General features: G+C 37.3%; 1 protein-coding gene across 1 annotated transcript in view; it reads right to left on the bottom strand.

Annotated features, from left to right (window-relative positions):
- Nucleotides 1–5,670: 5,670 nt before the first annotated feature.
- Nucleotides 5,671–26,476, bottom strand: part of FIGN (fidgetin, microtubule severing factor) — a 167,081-nt gene continuing 146,275 nt past the window's right edge. Inside the window, exon 3 of the mRNA XM_063933623.1 lies at nucleotides 5,671–18,406. Within this exon, the coding sequence (XP_063789693.1) occupies nucleotides 16,191–18,406 (2,216 nt within the window). The 3' untranslated portion in view covers nucleotides 5,671–16,190. The remainder of the gene's footprint in view (nucleotides 18,407–26,476) is intronic.

Below are 26,476 nucleotides of genomic sequence, written 5' to 3'. Positions count from 1 at the left end.
CCCTGTGTGCTATATGCTGTTTCAGTTTGTTGCAGTGTACAGTGCTGATAAAGGGCTGTTTATTTACAGAATTTGAGATGTAGAATGGACTTCCTCTGAAATATGGCAGTGCGATAGTCAATTTGTGATTGATTGGAAAGCAGAGCTGTTATGACGTACAAGAAAGAAAAAGACAGGCCATATTACTTTACAAAATATCAAATATATAATTTGGGGTTTTAGCTTTACTTTATTATTGTATTGAATTCCTCAAGATGTGATAATGTTTTTAAGGGTTTTTTTTATACAGAAATCCCCTACAGACAATATAAATTCCTGTACTTACACTACTCCAATTGAAGGACATTGAATAAACCTACGTGTACTTTCTGTTTACAGAGTCCTTATATAGCTGTAAGTCATTACACAGCATTATAGATGCTACGCTAATTTCCACAGTGGATGTTTTTGGAAAACTTAGTAGCTAGTGCATAACAGTATTATCATAGAGCAATATTTTACGCCTGCAAGATAAGGTCTACTGAACATGCGTAAAGCTAGCTACATACACAGTGATAGCAACAGCACAGATGGCAAAATGTACCAATATAAATGAATAATTTTTGGGCATGGCAGGAAATCTACAGTACTTGGCAGAGAAAGATGAAGGACCTGAGGGGGTTATTCAGACCTGTTCGCTCCTCCGCTATTTTGCAGAGGTCTGCGATCAGATAGCCACCGCCCAGAGTGAAAACAACACCATGCAAATCTGCGTAAGGCTTGCGAAAATCTCACCGGTCCGCTGCAAATCATATTCGCAACCCACTCACCATCGAATGATTTTTCCAGTCTGTGCGTAGCTCAGGACCTACTCCTACAGTGCAATAGAAACAGGCTGATCGGGGCCGGAGCTGACATCACACACCCTTCCTGAAAATGTTTGGCCATGCCTATGTTTTTTCTTACATTCCCAGAAAACTGTCAGTTACCACCCCCAAATGCTGGCTTCCTGTCAATCCACTTCTGTACGACTAGCGATCAAAAAAGTCACTGGATTTTTTTCACTGTTTGGCCTCGCACATGTGTACTATGATCCGTACACATGCATAGTCCGGCTTGTGAATTCACACAACAGCGATCAGGTCTGAATAACCCTGAGTCTGGCCAGTTTTACCATATGCTGCTGTAACATGCCCAAAAATTTGTATTGTGTCAAGATGGTAGTTATTAGTGATAGGTGTTGGCACTTCACTGTGCTAGATCCATGGCTTTCCTTGAGTTGAGAATATTCAGAGAATTAACACTGTATTGATTCACATATTAAAGTATGATTAAAGGTACTTAATATTCTTCTGTCCTATTAATGTATAAAAACTTATTTGTGGAATTTGTCTCTTATGGCTTGTGCCTCCATGGAACCTCTGTGTGGACATTCCCAGATGACTAAGATCCTTATCTCTACTATACAGATGTAGCCATGCTCATCTTGCTGCGATGCATCATGATGCATTACGGCTTGCTACATGGCATGCTGGGATGCAACTATTTGCAGCTGGTGATCGCTCCATTAGTTTAAATGGAATGATGGAGCAATTACCAGCTGCGAATAGTCATAGCCTAGCATGCTGCACTGCCGCAAAATGAGCATGGTTACTTCTCTATATCAACTATTATTGTCTTATAACCAACCTCAAAAAGAGGCTCATGAACTGGCCTGGGAGCAAGATACAGGGGAGGTCTTGACCCCAAAGGAGTGGTCCAAAATCAGATTAGAAGTTGTCAATAGTTACATTTCTGTTTGTATCAAAGAAAATGAACGTAAACTGTATTATCGCTGGTATTTGGTACCTACTTGCCTTAGCTTGATTTACCCTACAGCCTCTGAGTTATGTAGGAGACTATGTGGTGCCAGAGAGGAACCCTGCTGCATGTTTGGTGGTCCTGGCATCTAGTTCAATCTTTCTGGACAAAGGTCCACGATTTGATTAAATCATTCACTGGATTGAAAATGCCAAACTCCCCCTATTCTATCTATTCCCTCTACATATCCCAAGCACCTCACAACCTTTGCATAAGTTAACTAACCATATTTTAAGTGCATCCAAAATGCCATATTGCTGCTCAATGGAAATTGCCTACATCTCCCTTTGCTTACACCTACTATTAACACAATATGGTCAATTTATAGGATTGAAAGAATTATGTCTATATTACATAACTACCCCATCAATTTCACTAGCACTTGGACACCACTGACAAATCATTTTAATGCCAAACCACTTTTGACTACTTGTTAGTACTGAGAAACACAAATGTCAGTGACACACTTCGACCGGCACACTCTCCTCCCCCTCTTTATTTTCTTCTTTTTCTCTACTTCCTCTTTCCTTCTTTGCTTATAGTTTTTTCTATTCCTACTTTTCTGAAAAACATTTTGAGACATGGTCGTCATCATAGTTTTTGTTGTTTCACCCCGTGGTGGCCATTTACCCCTACCAGACTGTTGATATGTTTAATGTGAATATTTTTTTCTCCTTGACCATGCCTTTCACTCACATATATTTTCTAGCTGTTTTCATTAACAGTCAATGTTCTGTAACGTACAATTACTGAAAAATTAATAAACAGATTCTGTAAAAAAATAAAGGAATTGTAAAGTGAATTATTTTTATTTGTAAATATATATTCTTATATAATGGCATTCTAATTAATCTATGACCTTTGCAGAGGTAAATATTAGACATTTTTATAGTGCCTTTCTTGGATTACCAGAATCACTGACATTAAATCAACAGAAGAATCATTAACATAATAGGTAAATCTGCCCACAGTGAAATGGGTCTTTGAGTCATAGAAGCGAATATACCCATCACCAGGAGGCTGTTCATTTGGGATCCAGTTGCCCTGAGCCCTCTTTCATTTTATTAGCACCTTTGGAAAAGTGGGTTTTCTTGAGGCTTCTGTTGTGTTTGCTCACAAACTCATATGCTGTACAGTGTTTGAGTTAACATGGAATTGTAAGGGTATATAAAAAATTCTTAAAACGATATTTGGTGGAACATCTATATTTTCAATATATATTCTAGTAAAAAGTCTTTAATTAGGATATGAAGAGAAAACATTTAGCTTACCTTTTTGAAAAATGGGTCTCCCACATAAAAATTACCATTGAGTAGTATATTGTTTTACTTATGATATGATAAGCACAATTCTTAGCAAACTAAAAGCAAGCAGTGTTCTAATCTAGTTTGTTCTAATTATACCGTAGCTACCCATTCACACACATTTTGTCTATGGTACATGGTTGTGTTAGTTTGGAAACATCTGAAGTGCCATAATTTACCAACTCATGCCTTGGTAGCAGGATCGGACTGGCCCACAGGGGTACAGGGGGAACCACAGGTGGGCCCCACTGCCTGAGGGCCCACTCCTTCCTCTAGGGATCAGGTTCCAGACTGTAACCTTGTATTATACATGGTATATATGTTGCATTACACTGCACAAGACTATTGTGCATTTCAAACCTCTGTGGAGGCTGGCCACACCCCTAAATATGGGCCTCTATCACTGCATTCCCAGGGTGTGCCCTTCATACCCCAGTTCGACAGTGCTTGGAAGCATCACATATTACAGCAGTCTGGTTTTGTTGCAAGACTATATAGACCCCTGTAAGGTATGTAAGACTGGGATGTAGTAATGATCCCGGTGGTCAGAATCCAAGCGGTCAGCATACCGATGCCAGGATCCCAATCACCAGAATGCCGGAAGGGGGCCCAGGACACTTCTCAGTTGTGGGTGTCCATGACACCCATAGAGTTGGAATAGAACCTGTGGTGAGTGCAGCAAGCCACCGAGCCTTCAGCGTGGCAAGTGCAGCAAGCCTGCAAGGGGCTTCATTGTGCTCGATCCTCTGTTGGCATTCTGGCGGCCGGGATCCCAGCATTGGTATGCTGACTGCCGGGATCCCGACCACGTGTCACCCATAAAAAACCTGTAAGACCATATTGAAAGAATGTCATGTTTGCAATATGTACACATAATGAGAATTTCATCCCTTATTCAGTTGATATATTCATCCAAATTTGTGTAAGAATTATTGTTTCATTAACCATAAAGGTTTGCTTCAAAAATAATACAATCAATGTATTTTAATGCAGAATTATTTTTATTTGAGGTATGCTTGTTCTTTTCTTATTCCATTATATTATCATAGCCATATACAACATTTTTACAAGAGAGAAAAAAAACTTTTCAGAAAAAATGTCTGCTTTGAAGTGAACCACATTTTTTATTTTACCCAATGGTTACTGTTGAAAAAGAGTCTTATACGAGAAAAACAAATATTTTTCAGTGGTAGCAAGTATTTATGAAAAGGAATATTCAGTAGGGACAGTTAGTTACAATTCTGAGCATGGTTTTATGCTTTTATATTACTGCTCCGACACCTAAGAAAATGAGATGCAATGAATTACAATTGGAACTGTAGCTACAGGGACAAAAAGCATTTTCAGATCTCCAAGTTAATTGTACAGCAGCTTTCTACACACACATGATCAATCATCTAATGATTCCATCAACATAAAAATCTAAGCAGAAATGTCTCATTTACATTAATAATGTCCACAAATTATATGAATTCATTTTGCAAGTGATGGATAATTTAAGCTTTCATCATCTAAAGCTTGTCTTTTTTTCTGAGAGAAATGGACTATTTCATTTTTAATGAGTGAAATGATGATACATTTAGTTGCAGCAGATGCAAAATAAAACACAATAATGATTTTGAACAGGCAGAATAAGTAAACATACGCAAAAGCAAATAAAAAAAAAGGTTTGATCTCCCCTAAAAATCCAAATGACAGGAACAAAAGTATACAAGAAAAATAACTCATAATTATGATTCCTGTGCCCTTTTACCGATTCATTCACTAGACAAGTATATTGTCTAGTATTTTAACAAAACTTTTTTTTTTCATATATAAAAAGAAATATTTTTGTCAAATTTGCACTTGCCTCAAAAACCTAAAGTCTAAGAAAAAGCAGCATTTTTATGCTATTGATTTACATCATATACAATTAATGAGCATATTTCACAGCTGCCCTTCCTTAGACATTGAACTATTATTTTGGAATATCTTGGAACTCCTGGATGGTGCAAGAATAATATAGGTATTATTATTTTTATTGTGAGTGAGCTATCTATTCTTATGGTTGCTTTAGACATTTAGGTGGCAACTAAATTCTCGTTGATGTGCCACCAGAGATCAACACTGTCCGGATTAGCACATTATCATGTCACGGAATCTTTTACCTGTACACCTCTATGTGGTACTGTAGAAGAAAAAAAATAGTAAAGATCTATCATTCCAGTCACTTCAAGACTATTCCTTAGTCCACTTAGACTACAGGGCACATTTCCATGAGTTTCTTAAATTCGGATTTGGCTGCTAAACCACATGTGAGTTATTTTGCATACTATAACAATGCAATTAAAATACAGAAAGACATAAAACACACAGAAATATGGATTATGCTTTTTTATTTTCCAATTTTTATATAAACCAATGTGAAATGGATATAATAAGTGTGAAGGGGTAAAATGTAAGAGCATGTAAAAACTTATGCTTGATATAATACTTTTTAAAACCAATCAAGTTTTTGATTTATTTATTCTGACAAACACATTGGTTGTTGTAGATTTACATATAAAAATTAGTACATTTTCCCTATGTATATATGATAATTGACTTTAAGTGTTATCATCATTTAGTAAATACATCACGGATCATTTCAAGCTTTCTGCCAGTCACAGAATAAATAAAAATATTTTAGGTGGGACATATTAATACATGTATTAACAAATATCAGAACAATGACTTGTACAAAAGACTCTGTCTTTATTTGATACAATGATTTCCACAGACAGATCTTCAAGCAAAAGTTAACCTTCATAAAAAAAGCCTTTTACTATTTTTCAGCACCTTGATGCCTTAAATATCTGAACCCTTTGGAAAGTTCCATTTGTTTTTTTGGTATCTTAGAACGCACTGCTCCTTCATGCTGTCTTTGTTTCAGAAGTATTACAATGTGCCTAGATGTCTGGTAAAGCTGAACATGTTTCAGTTTTTCTACACTTAACTCTCAATATATTGAAGTGATTTGTAATTTTTATTTTCAGTTCATAAGCCAATATACAGTAATTAACTAGAATGTACATCAATTTATAATCAATGTTCTACTATGCACATATCTTTTGGGTCATTAGGTTAGATAAACATTTTTGTAACATACATTAAATTCATACAAAACTCATTAAGCATTACATAATTATAGGTTGAAAAATCAGTTTTCTGAAGTTGCATGATGATTGGGCAAATGACATGTGAGCCAAGAAAAATTAGTTTACACCCATAATATTTTCTTACAGTAGTATGATGTAATGACAGCAAATAGTATTATTTATATTCTATCAAAGCATAAATTAGACACTTGTGAGGCTGAATGGTTGCTCTAGATGTAATAAAAAAAGAAAGAAGAACAATATAACCTGTATAATATTGGGATGCACTATTCTGTGTTCAATATCTTACTACTTTGTTTTTTGTTTTGTAATATTGGACTGTGTCAACAATCAATTTATGCAGTCAAAATTATGGAGCATGGTGTAAATTAGTGCAATAAATGCTTCCGAAAATGACTGATTTAGGATATTTTTCCAGGTGTAAAAAAGTAAAGGGATACATTGATACAAGTTACTCTATGACTGCTGTTGCGGTTATGATTCCTAAACTGACCCTTATTGAATTTTTTGGGAATAATAAAGAGATACTAGCAATGTTTTGGACTAGAAATGCTTTTTCACTATCATTATTATGGTTTTTACAGAGAACCATTTTGTCTGTCCTAGGTTTAGTGTTGTCCTCTGTCAGGGTCAGCTCCAGGCCTACTAGCACCCTGAGCGAGAAAATTTCGAAGCGCCCCCCCCTCCCCATGCGTGCACCTTTACAAACTATAAATAAATATATTTTCACACCCCCTCTACACACACAATTAGAAGCCTTACACATAACAGCCACAGCAGTGTTCTTTACACATAATGGGGGTAATTCAGAGTTGATCGCAGCAGCAAATTTGTTAGCAGTTGGACAAAACCATATGCACTGCAGGGGGGCAGACATAACATTTGCAGAGAGAGTTAGATTTGGGTGGGTTATTTTGTTTCTGTGCAGGGTAAATACTGGCTGCTTTCTTTTTACACTGCAATTTCGATTTCAGTTTGAACACACCCCACCCACTCTCTCTGCACATGTTATATCTGCCCCCCCTGCAGTGCGCAAGGATTTGCCCAACTGCTAACAAATTTGCTGCTGCGATCAACTCTGAATTAGGCCCAATGTCTCCAGTATAGTGCCAGATACACATAATGACCCCAGTAGAGCAGTGCCAGATACACATGATATGCCCCCTGCAGTGCCAGATACACATGATATGCCCCCCAGCTGTGCCAGATACGCATGATATGCCCCCTTGCAGTAACAGATACACATGATATGCCCCCTAGCAGTGCCAGATACACATGATTTGCCCCCCAGCAGTGCCAGATACACATGATATCCCCCCCAGCAGTGCCATATACACATGATATGCCCCCCAGCAGTGACAGATACACATGATATGCCCCCCAGCAGTGTCAGATACACATGATATGCCCCCCAACAGTGCCAGATACACATGATATGCCCCCATGGTGCCAGATACACATGATATGCTCCACAGCGCCAGATACACATGATATGCCCCAACAGTGTCAGATACATGATATGCCCACAGTTCCAGACACACATTACATGCCCGACAGTGCCAGATACACCATATAAGAAAAATGGGGACACTTAAAAGAGAGAGAGCAGCGCTGAAAGCTGACAGCCTGGAAAGGGGACAAGCACTGCTGGATGGAGGACCGCTCACCTGAAAGAAAGATAGAGATGGCTGTGTGACCAGAAGTTGCACCGGGAGAGCCAGGGTCCCACCAGAAGTGGTGCGGCCGCGAGTCTCACCGGAGGATCGGAGCACCCGACATCAGATGCCGGCACTGCACTGTGCGCAGTTTAGCTTTGGCCCATCCTTCCCCTCATCATCACAGCCACTGCTAGAGGACTGCAGGATGGACGCTGCTGCTGGCTCCATGCTCTGATATGGCGGCGAGAATAGCGGTGCCTATTAATTGTGGCGCCCTGTTCGGCCATTCTATTGGAACGTGCCTGGAGCCAGCCCTGTTCTCTGTGAATATTTAATCTTTTTAATGCTAACCAGATTTGCCATCAAGCCCAAGGCCACAGTGCCACACGACAGCGATGCTAACTAGGACACCTACTTAAGGCAAAATAAGAATATCAGACTCAAAGTCTGAAACTTTTCTAAGCCTTTTAATGTTGTACATTTTATTTCTTTTTAATAATGCAAGACATCAGTTGTAAGCAACTCATAAAACCATTTCACAAAAAAATAAATAATAAAGACAACATCACTTAATGTACAAAAAACACCAACAGAAAGCCTGAAAAAAGTAAGTAGAATGGCGTGGTGGAATATATGATTTGGAAGACAAATGTAAAAGAAAACCCCTCTTTTTTTATATGCTTCATGTATACATTTCATCCACTTAAGAGTAGTGTACATTAGTATTACGATATATATATAGATTCCCATATATAAGAAATCCTATTCATATTTTGCCACTTTCCATAGTACATCATTGAATAAATTGAAGTAGTCTATAGAATTGTTACTGAATTCAAAAGAATAATACTGTATATGAATAAATTGTTGCAACTTTGCTTTCACGAGTGTGGTTGTCTTTTATTCCAAGTAGCCTCCCTCCCTGTCCAATTTGGTGTGAGGTAGATGACAGTGTTATAGTCCAGAGACCACACACAATAACTGATTGCTGTTGAACAATAACTTATGGTTATAAGAATGGATTGGTGTTGCTTGTAATATTTATTATGAACTTCTGCTTGTATACAGTAATTTTGTTGATTTAATGTAAAGCACACTGACATCAAATTTGCTATGTATAGAGGCAGCTTTGAACACAAATATATTATGTACAATAAATAGTGTTGATAATGATGTACCAGGTTGAACCTAAATTTCATTAATTACAGTTAGGAAAATTCAATATCCCAGAACTGGAAAGTGTTCTGTGAATATTTGATATTTTGTTAACAAAAGTGCATGCAGCCTTCATTTAAGTGGTACAAATAATGTTAATATAAACATGTGGTTTCATGGCAAGGATCAAGTTCTGGAGTTTTAGCAAATGTTCAAAATGGAATTTAAAGTATAAAATATAAACTTTAACATGACATATTGGTTTAATCTTTGCTGCGCTTCAAATTATGAAATATACTGTATATAGGTTGTTCTTTACAACTAAATAAAACAAAGAACATACAAATACCTTAAAGCTACATCCATTTGGTTTAGTTTATCAAAGTACATGGTTTGTGAGGATGTCCCTTTTTTACCTTTTAAAAGAACAGATTCTTTTTGGTTAAAAACCCAGTGACTGAAATTGTCCTTTAAATACAAATAGAGATCTGAGCAAAAAAATAAATTAGCACTAAAAATGTTAAAATAAATGAAAATTTGTGTTTTGAGTGAGTTACATGTAGTTCTGTTTTCTGTTATGCTTATTTATTCAAAACAATCCTACTTTAGGTCACCAAATCTCTTTAGTTCATAAAGTGTATTTTCATAGCTTTTAGGTCTCTGCTGAATCTCAACTAACAGAATTAAAGAGACACCCATATTTGTTTTACATATAATGGAAAGTTATTAATTATATATGACCAAACCCAGTAAAACACTTGGGGGAGATTCAATTAACTGTGATAATTTACCATGGCTAATTGACCCTGCCCCTCACACCCAGCCTATTCAATTAGCCCTGAAGCCAGCACTGATCAGGGATTTGTTTTTCACATGCCTGGGGCTAAAAAAAAAAACCAAGCTAAATCTCATTTTTGCGATTGTGGTTATAAAAAACACATAGCTTACTAAGGTTGGAATTTTTTTTTAGAACTGGTGATGTCCATAGCAACCAATCAGATTCTACTTAACATTTTTGCTAGCTGCTTCTGGAAGCTAATACATAGAATCTGATTGGTTGTTATGGGCAACATCACAACTTCTAATAAACTCCCACCTTAGTAAATTTACCCCATAGTTCCAGAAGCTTATCTTGGATCTATGGGTTTTCATCTGAAAACAGGTTTTTTTTGGCAGAAAAAATCAGGGTAGAACTCAATTGCCTGAAAAAAATTCAGTAAAAGATTTCAGTAAAAGCCTATTTTTATCTTCCGAATTTTTTGGGAGCTAATAGAATTCCCCTCGCCCTCCTTACAGCATGTTCCAGAACAGTAAAATTGGGTCCACAAATCTTATGTATTATAAATGTGCAAGAATTTATCTAGGTTTCTTTGGGCAGTTGTATGATGTGGAATTGGGGTTTTGACCACAGATAAATGATGTTAAGACTACACTATTGAAGAGAGTAGTCAAATGTATAATTTTTTTTATTTTGTGACATTATTATAAAGTCTAATTTACCAGCTAAAATCTGAATTTAAAAAAATCTAGAGAACACTTGGGGAATATTTAATTGGCCTCAATTTTTTGGGAAAAGAAAAATGGGGTTTTATCTCGATTTTTTTCCAGATGATTTTTAGGCAAAAACACATATGATCTGGGATAAGTTCCCAGATATACAGTATGCATTTTTGAGGAAAAAATGGGTCAGATGGAGCTGGTTATCAGGGATTGTTTTTTGCCTGCCTCAGGCATGCCAAAAAAAATCTATGATTACTGCTGGCATCAGGGACAATTGATTATTCTGGGGGGGAGTCAGTTAGCCATGGTATAACAAAATTTAGATAAAATCCTTACATTTGCAAAACAATGTAGCATATTTTGTAAACTTATTGGCAGAGTTTTATTTAGACAACGGGAAAGAATTCTCATAGAAAATATGTTTTGCTTAGAATTTATTCATTTGGTTTAATCACATAAATTAGTGAGACTGACTTACATTTTTTAAGTGTCACTAATATTAAGTTCAAAACACACCAGACTTTACTTACTTCAAACACTTTGGATCCCTCAAATCACACCACAGAGTCTCAAATTTGGTTCTCAGGACCCCAAACATCTCTCATATTCCAAGTCATCTAGCTGATGCTCAGGTGTAATCATTTCTGACATTTTAAAATATCCACAGATGGAGCTAGTTATTTCACCTTTGATTTTGTGAGGAGACCTGGAAAGCATGTACTGTTGGAGTCCTGAGGACAGAGTTTGAGAACCTATGCCTTAAATGTTCCAGCATTTGCTCTGTACACTCTTAATAAGAGGGCTGAATTTCAAACACTCAAGGATATGTCAGTGCCCTCCTCTGTGAATTAACCATTGCTATAAATAGAAAATTGAAGGCATAACAGCACCTACACAAATACTGCATGGATTGAAAAAGGTAAGTTTTAGTAGAAGCGATAAATCTGCCAATTGATAAGTGGACGCCTCAGAAGTCCTACTGGATCAGAATTTTACATTTTTGGTTGTGTTCCAACTAAACACTGCACTATAAATATGATATCTAGCTAGTTATAAAGACATTCTAATATTACTTTGGTAATACAAGTTGAGACTCCCATATCCAAAATGCTTGGGACCAGAAGTATTTTGGATATTATTGTATTGTGGAATATTTGGATATCATAATGAGATATCTTGGGAATGGGACCCAAGTCTAAACATGAAATGAATTTATGTTTCATATACACCTTATACGCAGTTTGAAGGTAATAGCAATTGAAACAAAGATTATTTACACTGAACTATCAGAAAGCAAAGGTGTCCTTATCTCAGTCGCACACAAATGTTTAGGGATCTTGGTATATTTTGTATATCAGATTTTTAGATATGGTAGTCTCAACCTGTACTGAAGAATATAATCGCATCTATCATCTGTAAACCAGTTGTTCCCAACTGTAAAGGGAAATCTTTTCTCAGAAATGTTGAACATTGTTTTCACTTTGCCCTCCACTTGTTAAAACATTTTATTAAATAATTGTAATAATACATTTAGCTGCAAACAAATTGCAGCTATTTTGTTTAAATAAACAGCTGCCAATATTCTGCATGGACTCTTTTCTGATAAACATGGGGCATTTTTTTTTAGATAGAACTCGCTTCATGTGAATCAATCTGGTTAAAATGAATTTCTAAAATGTAAAGAATAAGAACAGACAGATATATAGAAAAAGTGTGATTTTATTATCTAGTTGATCAGTGTTTAAAATAAGTAATTAAATAAGTAAGTTAAAATGAAACCTGAGACTGTCCCTGGATATTATTGGGTTAGGCATGATTGGTTGACAGCTATCATGTTGACTTTCATCATGTCGACATGAAAATGTGTACAGGGTTGAATGGCCTACATGTAGCAAGTCAGCAGTGACCATGTTGACATTTACCATGTCTACATGGAGGATATGTCAAGATGATAAACTGTATGGACAAGCTGTCCATTATGGTCCAAAGGTTTCTTACCTTCTCCCGATGGCTGAAACTCCACTGTAATCTTCTGGGTCATGGCGGTCATAAGGATCAATTGTGGTGGCGATATCTCAGCAGCAGCTTTCCTGTATTTTCCCCACCATCCCTGCTCCTAATCCCCACTAGTGTCAATCCCTTGCCTCCCCCCCAAAACTTAACTATAACCCTCCAAGTGGTACCTAGCCCTAATCGTTAGTATCCTCAGACTGTGGACATTTCACATGGCAAATTCAGACAGTTCAGGTTTTGACATAGTTAACAAGTGGATGTCGACAGCTTGAACCATGCCAGCATTTTAATGCCAACATTGTTGTGTTGTGTCGACATTATGATGGTTGACATGGTTACGGTTGACTTTCTGGTCAGATACCATATTAGGAGCAACTGACAGCTATGAACTACATTGTCCCCACAATATAACATTTACCTCTTCTTTTTTAAAAGATTTGGGTATTCCATTTTATCATATTCATTTAGCACAGCCATACAGAAAAAAAAAATCTTGATACACTGGTTGAAATCTTATAGTTTTTGGTGAATTTATTATTTAATTCCCCTGCTTAGTATTCTGGCGGAAGATACCATATTTCTTTTACTCCTACAATTTCTCCTGGAATCGTTTTTTTTTTTAACCTTTTGTTACATGAAAAACCTGGAACATCTAACAGCCAGGAATTGTCTGTTAAAATATGCAGGCAGGGAAATTTAAGCCTCAACAAGAAATGTTTATTATAACAGGTTAATTTTGAAAAGCCCAAATGTACATTTATGTTTCCAACCATGATAGACTTGTCTCCACATAATATGTAGTTAAAACACACTGTACCACCATCAACGTTCTAATAGCATGACTGGATACAGGTTTTTTTTCAGCACTTTCAATGTGTCTATATGTAAACAGTTTTAAATAATGTATAAAATATGTGCTCTCTCCCTATTTAAATGTACCAAAACATTCTGCCAACTAAGCATTTTGGTATATTAGCAATCGTGTGTTATTCGATTCTCTTTTGTAGAAACTGCAGAGCATTTTTTTTCCTTTGGGCACTATTTAATTAAGCTGTTAGAAGACATACACTTATTTATTAACAGATTCAAATGATAATTTAAAAACTTGACAATTTACCAAGTAGTGTGAATAATGAGGCTATAAATCTATAAACAGATGAAGAGGATATTTGAGGGCTGCATCATAATATGCTTCAAATGACTTATTTTAATTAAAATGTCAGGTCTTCACAATTAAAAAAACATGCAATTACAATTGTTATTGTTGGCACCCATATATTTTTGGAAAATAGGTTAGATTTTCAATGCGTATTGTGGTCTTTGGACGTGCAAATTAAAGTTTATTTCTTTTTACATCAGACATTTTTATTAAAAACTGTTTGAAATGTTTAAATACTTTTTTTCAGAGAGAATAAAGAAGCAAAAGGTACTGGAATTTCTTCTATACGACGTTCAGTGCATTTATTTAATGTCTTAAATGTACATCAATTGCCAGTGCTTTGAAACAGCTTTCTTACTGTCTCCATTTAAAGTAAACAAAACAATACATTCAAAAAAGCCAAGTTGTCTGTTCATGAGTACTTTGGCAGGCATGGCACAGCTATAGCCTGCACATTGCTCCTTGATCAGAGACATCACCCAATATCAATTAGCTGTCACTATATGTTGTAAATAAAGAAACCTCAAAAATAAAGACAAAGGATGATGGTACAAAATCAGGAAAAAAAAAGATATAAAAAATGTCACAATTATCACACAGCATTTAAACGCAATTAAAAAAATACACAGTGAATGTACTGTAACACAGGAAAAAGTTGTCTACAAAAAAAACAAGGATTGATTCTTTGAAGCAAGTAATGGTAATCCTAAAAATATTAATTAACTAAGGGCAAATGTTTCACACAATCCGTCACTGTAACACATACAGAAAAGAAATGTTAAATATTTGTAAATTAATATAGCCAATAAAGCTAATTTTCCAGTTTGGTAAAGTGTTGACAAGGCTGTTTGTTCAGAGATGGATAGGCATGTGATTTATTAAGACTTTCAAAGCCTAGTCGTACAACCCAAGCTTTGTTTTTGGCCAATTACTGTATAGGGTATCACAACAGGTTTCAAATATATGTTTTCTGGACCAATCACAGCTATATGAACTTCACAGTACATTTTATAAAATAGAAAACAGCTATTTAAATGCTATTCACTTTTGTGTGTATTTTGGTTGCAATGCTTTCATCAAGAACATTTTCAGACAGTTAATTATATATTTACTTTTGGAAGGTTAAGCTGTCTTTTGTGTATCAATCTAAAACTCAGTATTAAAGTCTTACAAAGCTAGTAAACTTTAGGTCTTATTTAAAAAAAAATACTAGTATTTTGATGTAACTATTTATACTGGCTGTAAAGATCTAATGTTAATTTATCACCTACAACCAATCTGCTGGTCATCTTGACCAATCTGACAGCTGCAAATTAGTGCAACATATGATGTTGAAAGTAATATATAGCCAGCAAATCTAAAGGCTATCTACAGTGTTACTGTTTACAAGTAATTTTCTTTAAAATATTTTGGAAAATGCTGCTTACCCATGAACAGGTGATAAATTCATAATAGTCAATTTGTATTTGATCTATGTAAATATTGAATTATAAAGAATATCTGCACCATCCAATTTATGTGTTTTGTTTTTTAAAAAAGCTTTTCATTTAACAATGTAACTGGTCATTCTGAATAGTGTTTCATTTACAAAGGGAGAAATCAGTTACAATGAAAATGGCAAAAGATCAGCCATTTCTCTTTTGAATCAACCAAATACATTCAAAGTACTTTGAACCATGCCACTTTCCAATTTATGAGGTAAACATATATTTTAATATAAAGCAACAATGACGCCAACCATTTTCTCTGCAGTAAATAGTGCTTTCAACACATTCCTTTGAGGTACTGTACAAATCAACTTTCCTGAGGTTTGTTTTTTTGTTTGTCATTTTTGCAGACAGAACATTAAAAGAAAAAACAAAACAGAAATTAAGTTCCAGATTAAATGTGTCCCTGTTTTATTGTTCAGCAGAAAAGACAGGATTGAGGAATACTGTTGCTCAGAAAATGGCAAAAAAAAAAATCTGTCTCTCTGTCTTTCAACTTAATTGTTCATCTCTAGTCCAGTAATGTTTGAAGTTAAAGCTCTTTATGTTATAGCACATGCCACCAATGTAATTGTGAGGCAAACAAAAAAATAATAATAAAGCACCACTTCAGGCACTTGACAGCAACTAAATCTCAAGAACAGCAGAATGGAATCAACAAACGGGGTTCATGTATTTCCAAAATCAACCTATGTCCACCCACTTTTTGAGTGTTGGCTTTGCTTAAATTAAGCATCAAAATATGCTCACTGTTTTAGGTGATTTAGAACATTGGCTGTGTGACGCACATTTATTTCAAGTCTACTGTCACTCTGTGGATGCAAGGTTATTGTGGCTGCCTTGATACCTTTAACAATTAGGCCACTGCCAAAATGGGATTCATAATCCTACATCACCTAGCTTTGTGTGCCAGCATTCATTGCAATGCTTAATGTTTATCACTGACTGCAACCAAACATTTTGTTCCATTCAATATATGTATCAAGTTCTTTCTGTGATATGCTAGGTTGAATCTTGCAGAATACATTTTCAAAGTCTTGATATGTTACAGGCCTCAGCTGGCTCGGCATAATGGCCGAAAGGTCTGTTGGTGGCATGGCATGAAGAGGGCCTACCACTGCTTCCTGACACAAGCGAGCCACATCCAGTCCAGAAAAACCTTCTGTGCGCTGGACTAGGAGTGAAACCTCTTTGTCGGTGAGACAGTAATTGTGCTGTGAGAGCAACTGTATTATTATCTGGTGTCTGGCTGTGCTGTCTGGAAGTGGAATAAGAAGTCTTTTCATGAAATATCTCCGTAGAGACTCATCTATATCTTCAGGTTTACTTGTGGCACAAATTACAACTATTTGGTCCTCAGCAGAAGATAGAACAGTATCTAACTGCATAAGAAATTCTGTTCTCATTCGGCTTATGGGATTGTGTTCTTCACTCACTTGGGAAGAAAGAAGCATGTCTATATCACTAACAAAGATCACAGATGGTTGCCGACACCTTGCCACAAGAAACGATGCATGGACAATTTTTTCTCCTTCATTTATCCACTTTGTGACAAGACTAGAACCAGCAATTTTAAAGAATGTGGCACCCAACTGACTAGCTATACATCTGCCCAATAAGGTTTTGCCTGTTCCCCTAGGTCCAAATAAAAGAATGCTCCGAGGCAAAGCAGTAAGTCCACTGAATGCATCAGAACGAATTACAGGCCACAAAACCTCTTCTTTAATGAAAGCCTTTACTAAATCGAGACCAGCAATTTCATCCCAGTCAACTGGATGTCCCTGGTTGATTATCTCATTTGTTACAAGGTCAATGAGGTGTGTATCAGTGTTCTTCAGCTGTTCGTCCACAGAGTGGTTAGATGAGGTAGCTGTATGCAGTCCAGGGCCTTGCAGAGAATGTGGTAGGAGCTGTCTGTGTTCATCACTGTGTTCATTAATTGCAGAGGAGTTATATTTTCCAAAAGCTTCACTTGATCTTGAATTCTTAGCGGTGTTGTATGAGGGTGGTGTTAAAGCTCTAGTTGACTGACTGCTGAATTTTCTTTGCTGCTCACTAGCCACCAGCTGCTTTGTTGGCTTGAATGATAATGATGAAGAATCAGAACTTCGGTCAAAGCCATTTCCCCTATTTGAGTTGGAAATACTTGTGTCGGACATTCTGTACATTGGGCTATGCGAGGTTCTTTGCTGTCCATAACTATAATTTCCATAACTGGAATCTAAATCGCCCTGTCCTGTCATATAGAAAGCTTTTCTTTTAAGGGAACTAGCAGAGCTTGATGGAGTTATTGGGGTCAAACCATGGGTCTGATAGCTGTAGCCTGGTACAGTTGTAGGAGGAAGAGGAGTAGGAGCAGGTATACCTGATGGAAGGTAAGCAGAAGGAGGAGGTGCACTTCCAGGACTATAGCCGGACCCAACACTGGACTGTGGAGGATAACTAGCAGGTGGATAGTTGTAGCTGGACAGATTGGAGGCCCCATTGTAGCCTGACACCAATGCTGATGGGGGAGGCTGTAAAAGTCCAGAGCTATGTAGGGGAGATGGATGAGGTGATGGCAATGCAGAAGCAGATTGGCTGCTGTAGCTTGTATGCAAGTATGATCCATTATATCCTGTCCCATATTCCTGAGATGGTAGCCCTGAATGCAGACTCTGCACTGTGTGACTTCCACATGTACTACTGGAATAACTGGGTTCAGTCAGGTTGCTGCCCACTCCAGGTGAACTGCCTATGCTGGCAGAGACATCAGATGGAGGTATAGTGGTTCCCACTCCAGCTTTGCTTGCCACAATTACATCAGCAACACAGTTCATCGGATAAACACTTTCTGAGTTTAAAGAACTTTGCCAAGGCTCACCTTCATTTTTTCGGCCATTAACAAGACCCGATTGGGCTTCAGTGTAATTACTGAGAAGCGGTCTTTCCATAGAACCCTCCAAAATTCCTGAATATTTTTCAGCATATTTTTTCAGTAGATTTGATGCAGTTAAAGCAGAGATATCATCATTGGCCCATGCGTACTGATAGGTGCGTTGTAAGTGGCCACGATATGCTTCAACTTTGTGAGCTGGGGACCGTGTGGTTGACGTTATATCAAAGTGCTGTTCTGGCCATTGCGCATGCTCTGGCGTCCACTGCATCTTTAAGCCTACGTAGACAAGACAGAATAAAAAGGAGCAAAAAACAAAATACTTAGTTAATACTTAAAAAAGAAAAATAATGCATTTACTTATCTTTTAAAAGTGCAATACTGAAACATTAATAAAACAAAGTCATTTCATAAAAATATGATTTTTTTTTAAAGACCATTACATTTTCTTTTTTTTTTTTTATAAAGACTCAAAATGATATATATGCAACAGTTTTCTCTCTGCAATATGAGTTTTAGATTTCTTTTTTCCCAATCTAAAAATATGAGACACAGCTGACAGATCACATCTAGGATACCTCTCTTATTTGGTGCTGAACACCTAGTTAGCACAGCATAATGCACCCTGTGCAGAACAATATGACACAGACACTGCAGGTCATTCCATAATCCAACTCTCATCTAAAGTGGTTCAAGACAGTTTCAAATCTGCTTCGTGGAGTGCAGCAAAGCAATCTCCTAGGCAGCGGTCCATCGCTTTCATCAGACAAAGCCTACAACTTGGGATGAATTACAACAGCCTTCTTTCTGTTTATGAACTCTGTTGTTGAAAAAAAATAAAAAAAGAATAGCCCCCCCAAACATAAAAAAGTATTACTTGTCTGTTTTTCCTATAAGTATACATTGTGCAAAATATGAAACAATTTCTGGCTAACCACTAAAAGTTTTTCAGCTGTAAATCTGTAAGAGCACAAACTGCAGATTCACTGACATCCTAGAGCTCCATGCCTAATCCTGAGCTGCTCCTGTGCAATACAGTATAATCCTGGCAGGGCTGGATTAAGAGTGATGGGGGCAATGAAGGTGGGGGCCCCACTACTAAAATAGCACTGGAACTCACTGCCCTGGAAAGGACAGAGGCCAGTGCCGGGGATCACTCCTTGGACAGGACAGCACCAGAGCTGCACAGCCGGGGTGGTTTACAGTCAGTGTCTTGCGGGATTTCACTGCAGTGACTACCGTACAGGGAAGACCTCCTCGGCAGCCGCTGTTATTAAACAGCTGCACCACTGAGGACTACTCGACAGCAAACAGCTGCCTGTGGGTACCCCTAATGTATGGGAGGTGGCCCCAGGACAACCTCCCTTGTTTCCCCTCCTTTAATCCGGCCCTGCAGGCTGGTCCAAGAAAGTAATTAGAACTCGACAGGGGCAAAACTAGTGGCGATGCAGCTGGTGCATTGCACCAGAGCCTGCCGCAATGAAGGGGCCTGCAGCATTATAATGAGTCAGACTGCCTCAATGAAGAGTATTTTGAATAAGATTTTGAATAAACAGTATGACTAATACTGGTACGCTGTGTGCTGCGAGGTACATGCCTGCTCCACAGTACCATGCCATTTTTTCGGGAACGCGTCTAACGTTTGTGCAAAGAGTCTCTAACTTGGGGGTTGGGATAAGGGGCGCCCAAAGCATATTGTTGTACCTGGGCCACCACTCACTAGTTCCGCCACTGAAACATAAGGCACTAAAATTATTCTTCATAAAGATGAAAGTACATAGTGCTTGTGAGTTTTGGGTGAATATTAAATGCAGATAAAAATAAAGAGCTCACAGTGCAACATTATGTAGACAAATTATACTCACAGACTGAGTAAAGAATGAAACTCTTTGACAAAGGATTAAGTTCAGAATGTGTGCGACTAGTACCACTGCCTAGAATGAACTCTTCTTTATCTGTAAGATCTAATGGTAGTTTGAATCATGTTTTAATGACTTCCAGAAACCCCTGCCCTTACCCTTTCTCACTGGTCTTCCCCAATATTGTAGTATTAACCTTTTTTTTCTTATATCATGCAGTTTTAAGATGTTACACAATTAATTAAGTCGCCAACTATAGCAGTTTTATGACACACTGTACCTCTTCAATAGGGACAGAACAGAGGTAACTGAAAAGAGAATGGGTACATTAATGTTTGAAATTATTTCCAGGGAAAGCTTTCCCAAAAGAACTACAAACTTTAAAGCAGGAAGGTACAAACATGAACTCAACTTGGAAGTACTCAGTTTTTTTCATGTATTAAACTTTGTAACAGGTGAAGGAGACACATTCTCAATTGCATCTGTCTAAAATGTTATTTCTGCAATATATGCATTTAGGCAAGAGCATATAGCTGCATATTTATTATTGGTTTCTTGTCTCCTTTAATTCAATTTACCTTTTATATAAATTGAAAACCAAAAAGGACCAGATCATGTTAGGTATAGTTATATTAGTTTACTTTAAATACTTATTAATGTCTTATTCTTATTCTGTATTCAGTATATAACAGTGGCATATCTACAATGGGTGCAGTGTGTTCAGTGCACATGGGCCCCTGGGTCCAGAGGAGACCACCCAGCACACACTGCACCCATTCCTTCTATACTTACCTTTCTGGAGTACATCGGTGTCATGTGTGTCCTCTCCTGTAGCTGGCACCGCCGCTGTTAGTGCACTGAGCACTAGAGACTCTGGCACAGTGGCAGAGTCTATAGCGTATGTGCAGGTCTCTGAAAAAATGGGCGCCACGCTAACAGTGGTGCTGCCGACTACGGGAGAGGAGGGGACCCATACACGGAGACTGCACACAGGTCCCCTCCTCTCTGGGGCCTAATTCAGACATGATGGTAGCAGCAAATTTGTTAGCAGATGGGCAAAACCATGTGCACTGCAGGGGTGGCAGATATAACATGTGCAGAGAGAGCTAGATTTGGGTGGGTTATATTGTTTCTGTGCAGGGTAAATACTGGCTGCTTTATTTGTACACTGCAATCTAGATTTCAATTTGAAAACACCACACTCAAATCTAAATCTCGTTGCACATGTTATATCTGCCCTCCCCCCCCCCCCCCCTCCTGCAGTGCACATGGTTTTGCCCATCTGCTAACAAATTTGCTGCTACAATCAGGTCTGAATTAGGCCCTAGATATGCCACTGGTATATAAGCACCTGTATCTAAAAAAAACAGAAATTAGGTGAAAGAGTGTGGTAATGCCACATTTCTTGAGCTTGACAGAAGGTTGCAAGAGATGACATTTGAGATAATTGACTACTAATGTAGTAATGTTGCTCTTAGAATGTACACACAACAATGCTTTTTACATTAATTAACAAACGAAAAAATAGCATTTATGTTTTAATTGCAAGAAAGATCAATATTTAGTTTTATTACCTTAATCTGGATCTTGTTTTTGAATAACTTCTCATTATTGTATGTAGTACAAAAGGAATTCTAATGTAAAAAAAAATATTAATTGTCCTTAGTACATGTGAATGCATATACCAAAGGGGGGAAATCAATTAGCCGTGATAAGTCGTTAACAACGTGCCTACTGGGCAATAAGTCAGTTTATCGCCAGTATGCACGCTTCCATTTATTGCTCAGTTCAATTAGAACATCGTGAAATCCGCATTCACGTGATAATTCTTGCTTGTGCTACAGCTGTTAAATATAGATGAAAATGGGGAAACCTGCCTGTACTCCAAAAAAAGACAAACTTATATAGGAGAATAGTATGAACTTTTTATTGGCAACAAAAAAAGTATTTGGATTTTTAAAATGTGTCAAATGGCTGCAATGTGCATTATTCTAAAACACTTTAAAAAAAATTATAGAAAGCAATTTTTTTGTGCAAAATAAATGCTCTCCTTGAATTAGAGATGCATAAAAATGGGTAAGAGTATATATTTGGGTAATTTTAAGTCACTTCCAAACACCCAATAACTCCCCCACCTGCAAGCCTAAAAACACGTCATAAAGCACCCCTAGATACCAGTCCCATACCTTGTACACCAATCACCTGCATTTGGAAATATTTCACCCAAAAAATGAAGTCATTGGCGGCCAAATAAAAATAATTAAAAAGATTTGAGTGCCTAATTAGTCATTAAGGGTGTATTTCAGTGGTGCTGAACCAGTGAGGTAATTCCGAGTTGATCGTAGCTGTGCTAAATTTAGCACAGCTACTATCTTCTGCCCTGACATGCGAGGGGACTCCCAGCACAGGGCTAGCCCGCCCCACATGTCAGTCCAGCCCCTCCTTGCAGAAGTGCAAAGGCATCGCACAGCGGCGATGCCTTTGCACTTCAAGAGTAGCTCCCGGCCAGCGCAGCTTTAGCGTGTTGGCCGGGAGCTACTCATCACTCACCAGCCCGAAGCGGCTGCGTGTGACATTATGCAGCCGCTGCGGCCCGCCCACTGTTCGGTCCAGCCACGCCTGCATTGGCCGGTCCAAACCCATGAAACGGCGGCCAAACGCAGCCGTTCCACCCCCTCCCACCCAGCGATCGCCTCTGCCTGTCAATCAGGCAGAGGTGATTGCATCCCTGCTACGGCCTTTGGCCGTCTGGCATGCGCCAGCACATTATGGCGCCGGTGCATGCGCAGTAGAGAACAGGTCAGAATGACCCCCCAAGTCCTGCCATTTTTACCTTAAAATAGGGATTTTCTTTCTGTTCCCTATGTTTCAGCTTTTGCATACTTAATAAAAAATGAATACTGAAAAAAATTGTGATTTTCTCCAACTTTTCACCTGCTCTGGAGGTGGTGAAAAAAATCCTCATTAAAACCTACATATTATCACGGGTAAAATTTTGAAAATAATTGGATAGTTTTCATGAGTCGTGATAAAATCCGTTTTTTTCATGTGAGAATTGGTTATTGTGGCTAAATAAATTACCTCCATAGTTCTATTACATATCTAACTCCCAACATACTGTAGTTGGCCATATTAGTCTACAATTTGCCTGATTCTGCCACAAAATATAGATTTAGTATGCATTTGAATGAATTATTAGGAAATTAAGAAGTATCTGGTTTATACGGGAGGCAAACACGAGACCAGCGCCACATGCTTATGGGTCCACGACACCCATAGAGGGAGAATATAACCTGTAGCAAGCACAGCAAGCCACCATGGTTGCAGCAAGGTGAGCGCAGCGAGCACACAAGGGACTTTCTAGCACTCACCTAGCTGCCGGCATACTGGTGGCCGGGATCCTGCTATCGGGATCATGACAGCAGGGATCCCAGGTGCTGGTAAAACATATGTATTCTGGTTTATACTGTGGGTTTGTACATTAGTTCCTAAAGAACATCAACTTGAACTCCAATATACTTTTAAAGTTCCTTTAGTCGTAAAGGAGAAAGAGCGATGTATAAATAAAAAAAGATTATTATTATTATTATTATTATTATTATTCATAATTATTATCATTAGGACCAGAAATTACATAGACTAGTTTTTTACACAATATTTATATTTTGTTTTACATATTTATATTTTAAACAATTTTTTTAATTCAAGATTTTTTTTTATATCTAGCAACTCACTGGTGTAGAAAAATAAAATTTTATGCTGATGTCATAAGCCCATCACAAACCCAATTTTGGTAAATGTCTGAAAACTATTACATATATTCTGAATAATTGATTGCCTTGTTATGGATAGGCCGTTATGTAGTTGACTTGCTAAGTGACACATACATGTCCCTTGGCTTCTGTCAAATTAAATCCGTATGATATTTCTAAAATCTTTTCATGTTTATCTCTTTAATTTGAAATCCTTTTTACTTTTCACTTGACATCTAGTCCTGCTCAGCTTGATCTTGGGCAAAGCACAGTTTGCTAACAGAGTGGCCATGAATTCCCTACTGACAATTCTTGTTGCAAAATGTTTGCACTAGAAGCTGAAAGTTAATTAGGATGGTTTACTGTTAATTGTGTTAATTTACAAGATTTCAGTCAAAAAGAATCATACAATACCTCGCACATCTGTCGTGCTTAAAGCTAAATGGTTGTGGATAACCACAAATGAATAGAAACTCTGCACAAAGTAATACATGCTGCACAATGGACTTACAGATATTAGTTATTGTAAATAAAATATACTCGTTTCCTTTTCTTTAAAGTTTATTTTTGAAAGCAAAACCATTTTTTTTATTACTTACAAAGAAAATACTTTCCATTCCTACAAAGAAACAATTTGCTAACTCAAAACCACTTATTAAATCTGATGCGTGGCTTATACTGTTCATTAAACCAGGTGACAATGTAACCACTAATTGGAATCCCCACGTATTGTAGTAAAAGGAAGCGAACAGTTTTAGTCACCCCATTATTCTATCTGATTTGGTCAATCTCAGGTTTAAGCCTTCAGCCTGGTAGGACTGAGAAGAATCACAGCATGACTGCAAAAAAAAAAAGGAAAAGAATAAATAAAACTCTTGATCTGAACAGTGAAGCTACAACAATCAATTTGCACAGTATAACCGCTGCCCAGTCTCAGCCCATCTTGCATCTAGGAGCTATTTCGCTTGGCAATCTTTAAACAAGGCCCCACAGGGCCTCTGCTGTCAAAGTCATATGTGGCAACATCAGCAAGCTGCCGCTTCAGTCCAGGCACAGGAGTAAAGCAACGGCAAGTAATCCTGCCTAAATCAGCTTTGGGAAATAAACAGGAAGTCAATAGATATGAGCAATACTTTCTATCCCACATAAAGCTAACTGGGTTTTTTTTTGTTTTACTTATTGTATTAAGTATTCTTAGTATCTGCATTTATTTATGGGCACCATAAAGATCTGCAGCGGGTTAATACAGTATGATACAAAGTAAAACACTTAAAGGAATTAAATAATTAATGTTAATGAAGGACTTCAGTTACCTGCTACCCTTACACAAACACATTTTATATATATATATATATATATATATATATATATATATATATATATATTTATTTATTTTAGATGTGACTTATTTTATTAACAAATGTGATGCTATGTATTTTTGCCCTTTAATTCCTTTATCAAAGTATTTTTTTTGTTTAAGATGCCCTTTTCTTTGCGCAATTAAAGCAAAACTGCCACATGGCACAGAGAGACGAGAAAGGAGGTAGAAACATTGAAAATGTCATCTTGCAGACAGACTACTAATGGGAGACATTAAGGAGAGTCCTCTCTTAATCTTTGTAAGCCAGCACGTGATTGCAAGGCGATGTCTGCATAAGACGAGAGATCTGAAACAGATGCAATTTGGCAAATATCTTTGTCCTTTATTAAATATATGTAATATGAGACATGTCACACATTTAGTCAATCACCAAAACATGTATTAATTAAAATGCCTAATTTACTTTAACTGGAACACAAGAAAAAGAAATCTCTATTCAAATGTTTAATTTGAACAATTTAACACTTTCAGAGATTCTATGCTCACACAGGTTAAACTGTAAAACAGATATTCTGTACACTTTCTGCAAATTATTATTAAAGTATATCCCCCAATAAAATTTTAAGGCTTCATCTGATGAAACCACAGTGGTTTCCACCAGTGAAACCATAACAAGGTCAATATGAAAAGTCATGAATGATGCACTTAAGCAGGAGTGGTTATCGAAACCCCTTGGCTACTGAACAACTAAAGCAGATTTCAATGTTGCCAACAACATTGCAACATGAACCACAGAAGACAGCTGGCTAAACAGATATGGTCCACCAACTGCTGAGTACTGGCCTAGATGGTCATTGAGTCTTTAATCACAACTGCACACAAAGTGTTAAAAAGACAGTAGACAAGTAATAAGCATTGAAACACAATTTCCAGACCTGACTGCACCCGTACAAGTCAATGGCCTAGATGACCATTTGAGAAATTCAGGCCTGGAAATATTTAAAACACCTTTGCTCAGCATGAACTTTTTTCACTTTCTTTTTTTGTCACTTATCTGGTATGTCCTAGCACAACTGGATCACATCTGTATTGTGAATAAAATGCAAAGGTCAGATTGATCTATATTCACAAAGGTCACCATGGGGAATACTTACTAACAGTCGATTTTGTGTTTCAGTCGATTTTGAGTGAAAGATATAGACTTTAAATTGACCCAAGTAGAACTTTACATTCACATAGAACTACAATAGAACCTTCTATACTTTAACATATTCCTAATTTCCTAACCCGTACTGTATTTACTAATAGTCGATTTGAAAATCAACCCAAAATCACCATTTTCAATAGAACCACCACCAATAGTTGTATTTGATTTTTCTTCATGTAGAATTGTCTGAAATCTCAATATGAAGGAAAA

The sequence above is a fragment of the Pseudophryne corroboree genome, chromosome 7, assembly GCF_028390025.1.
Source record: "Pseudophryne corroboree isolate aPseCor3 chromosome 7, aPseCor3.hap2, whole genome shotgun sequence".
Classification (NCBI taxonomy): domain Eukaryota; kingdom Metazoa; phylum Chordata; class Amphibia; order Anura; family Myobatrachidae; genus Pseudophryne; species Pseudophryne corroboree.
The sequence above is the reverse complement of the archived record's forward strand: the minus strand, read 5'-3'. Positions and strand labels throughout refer to the sequence as shown.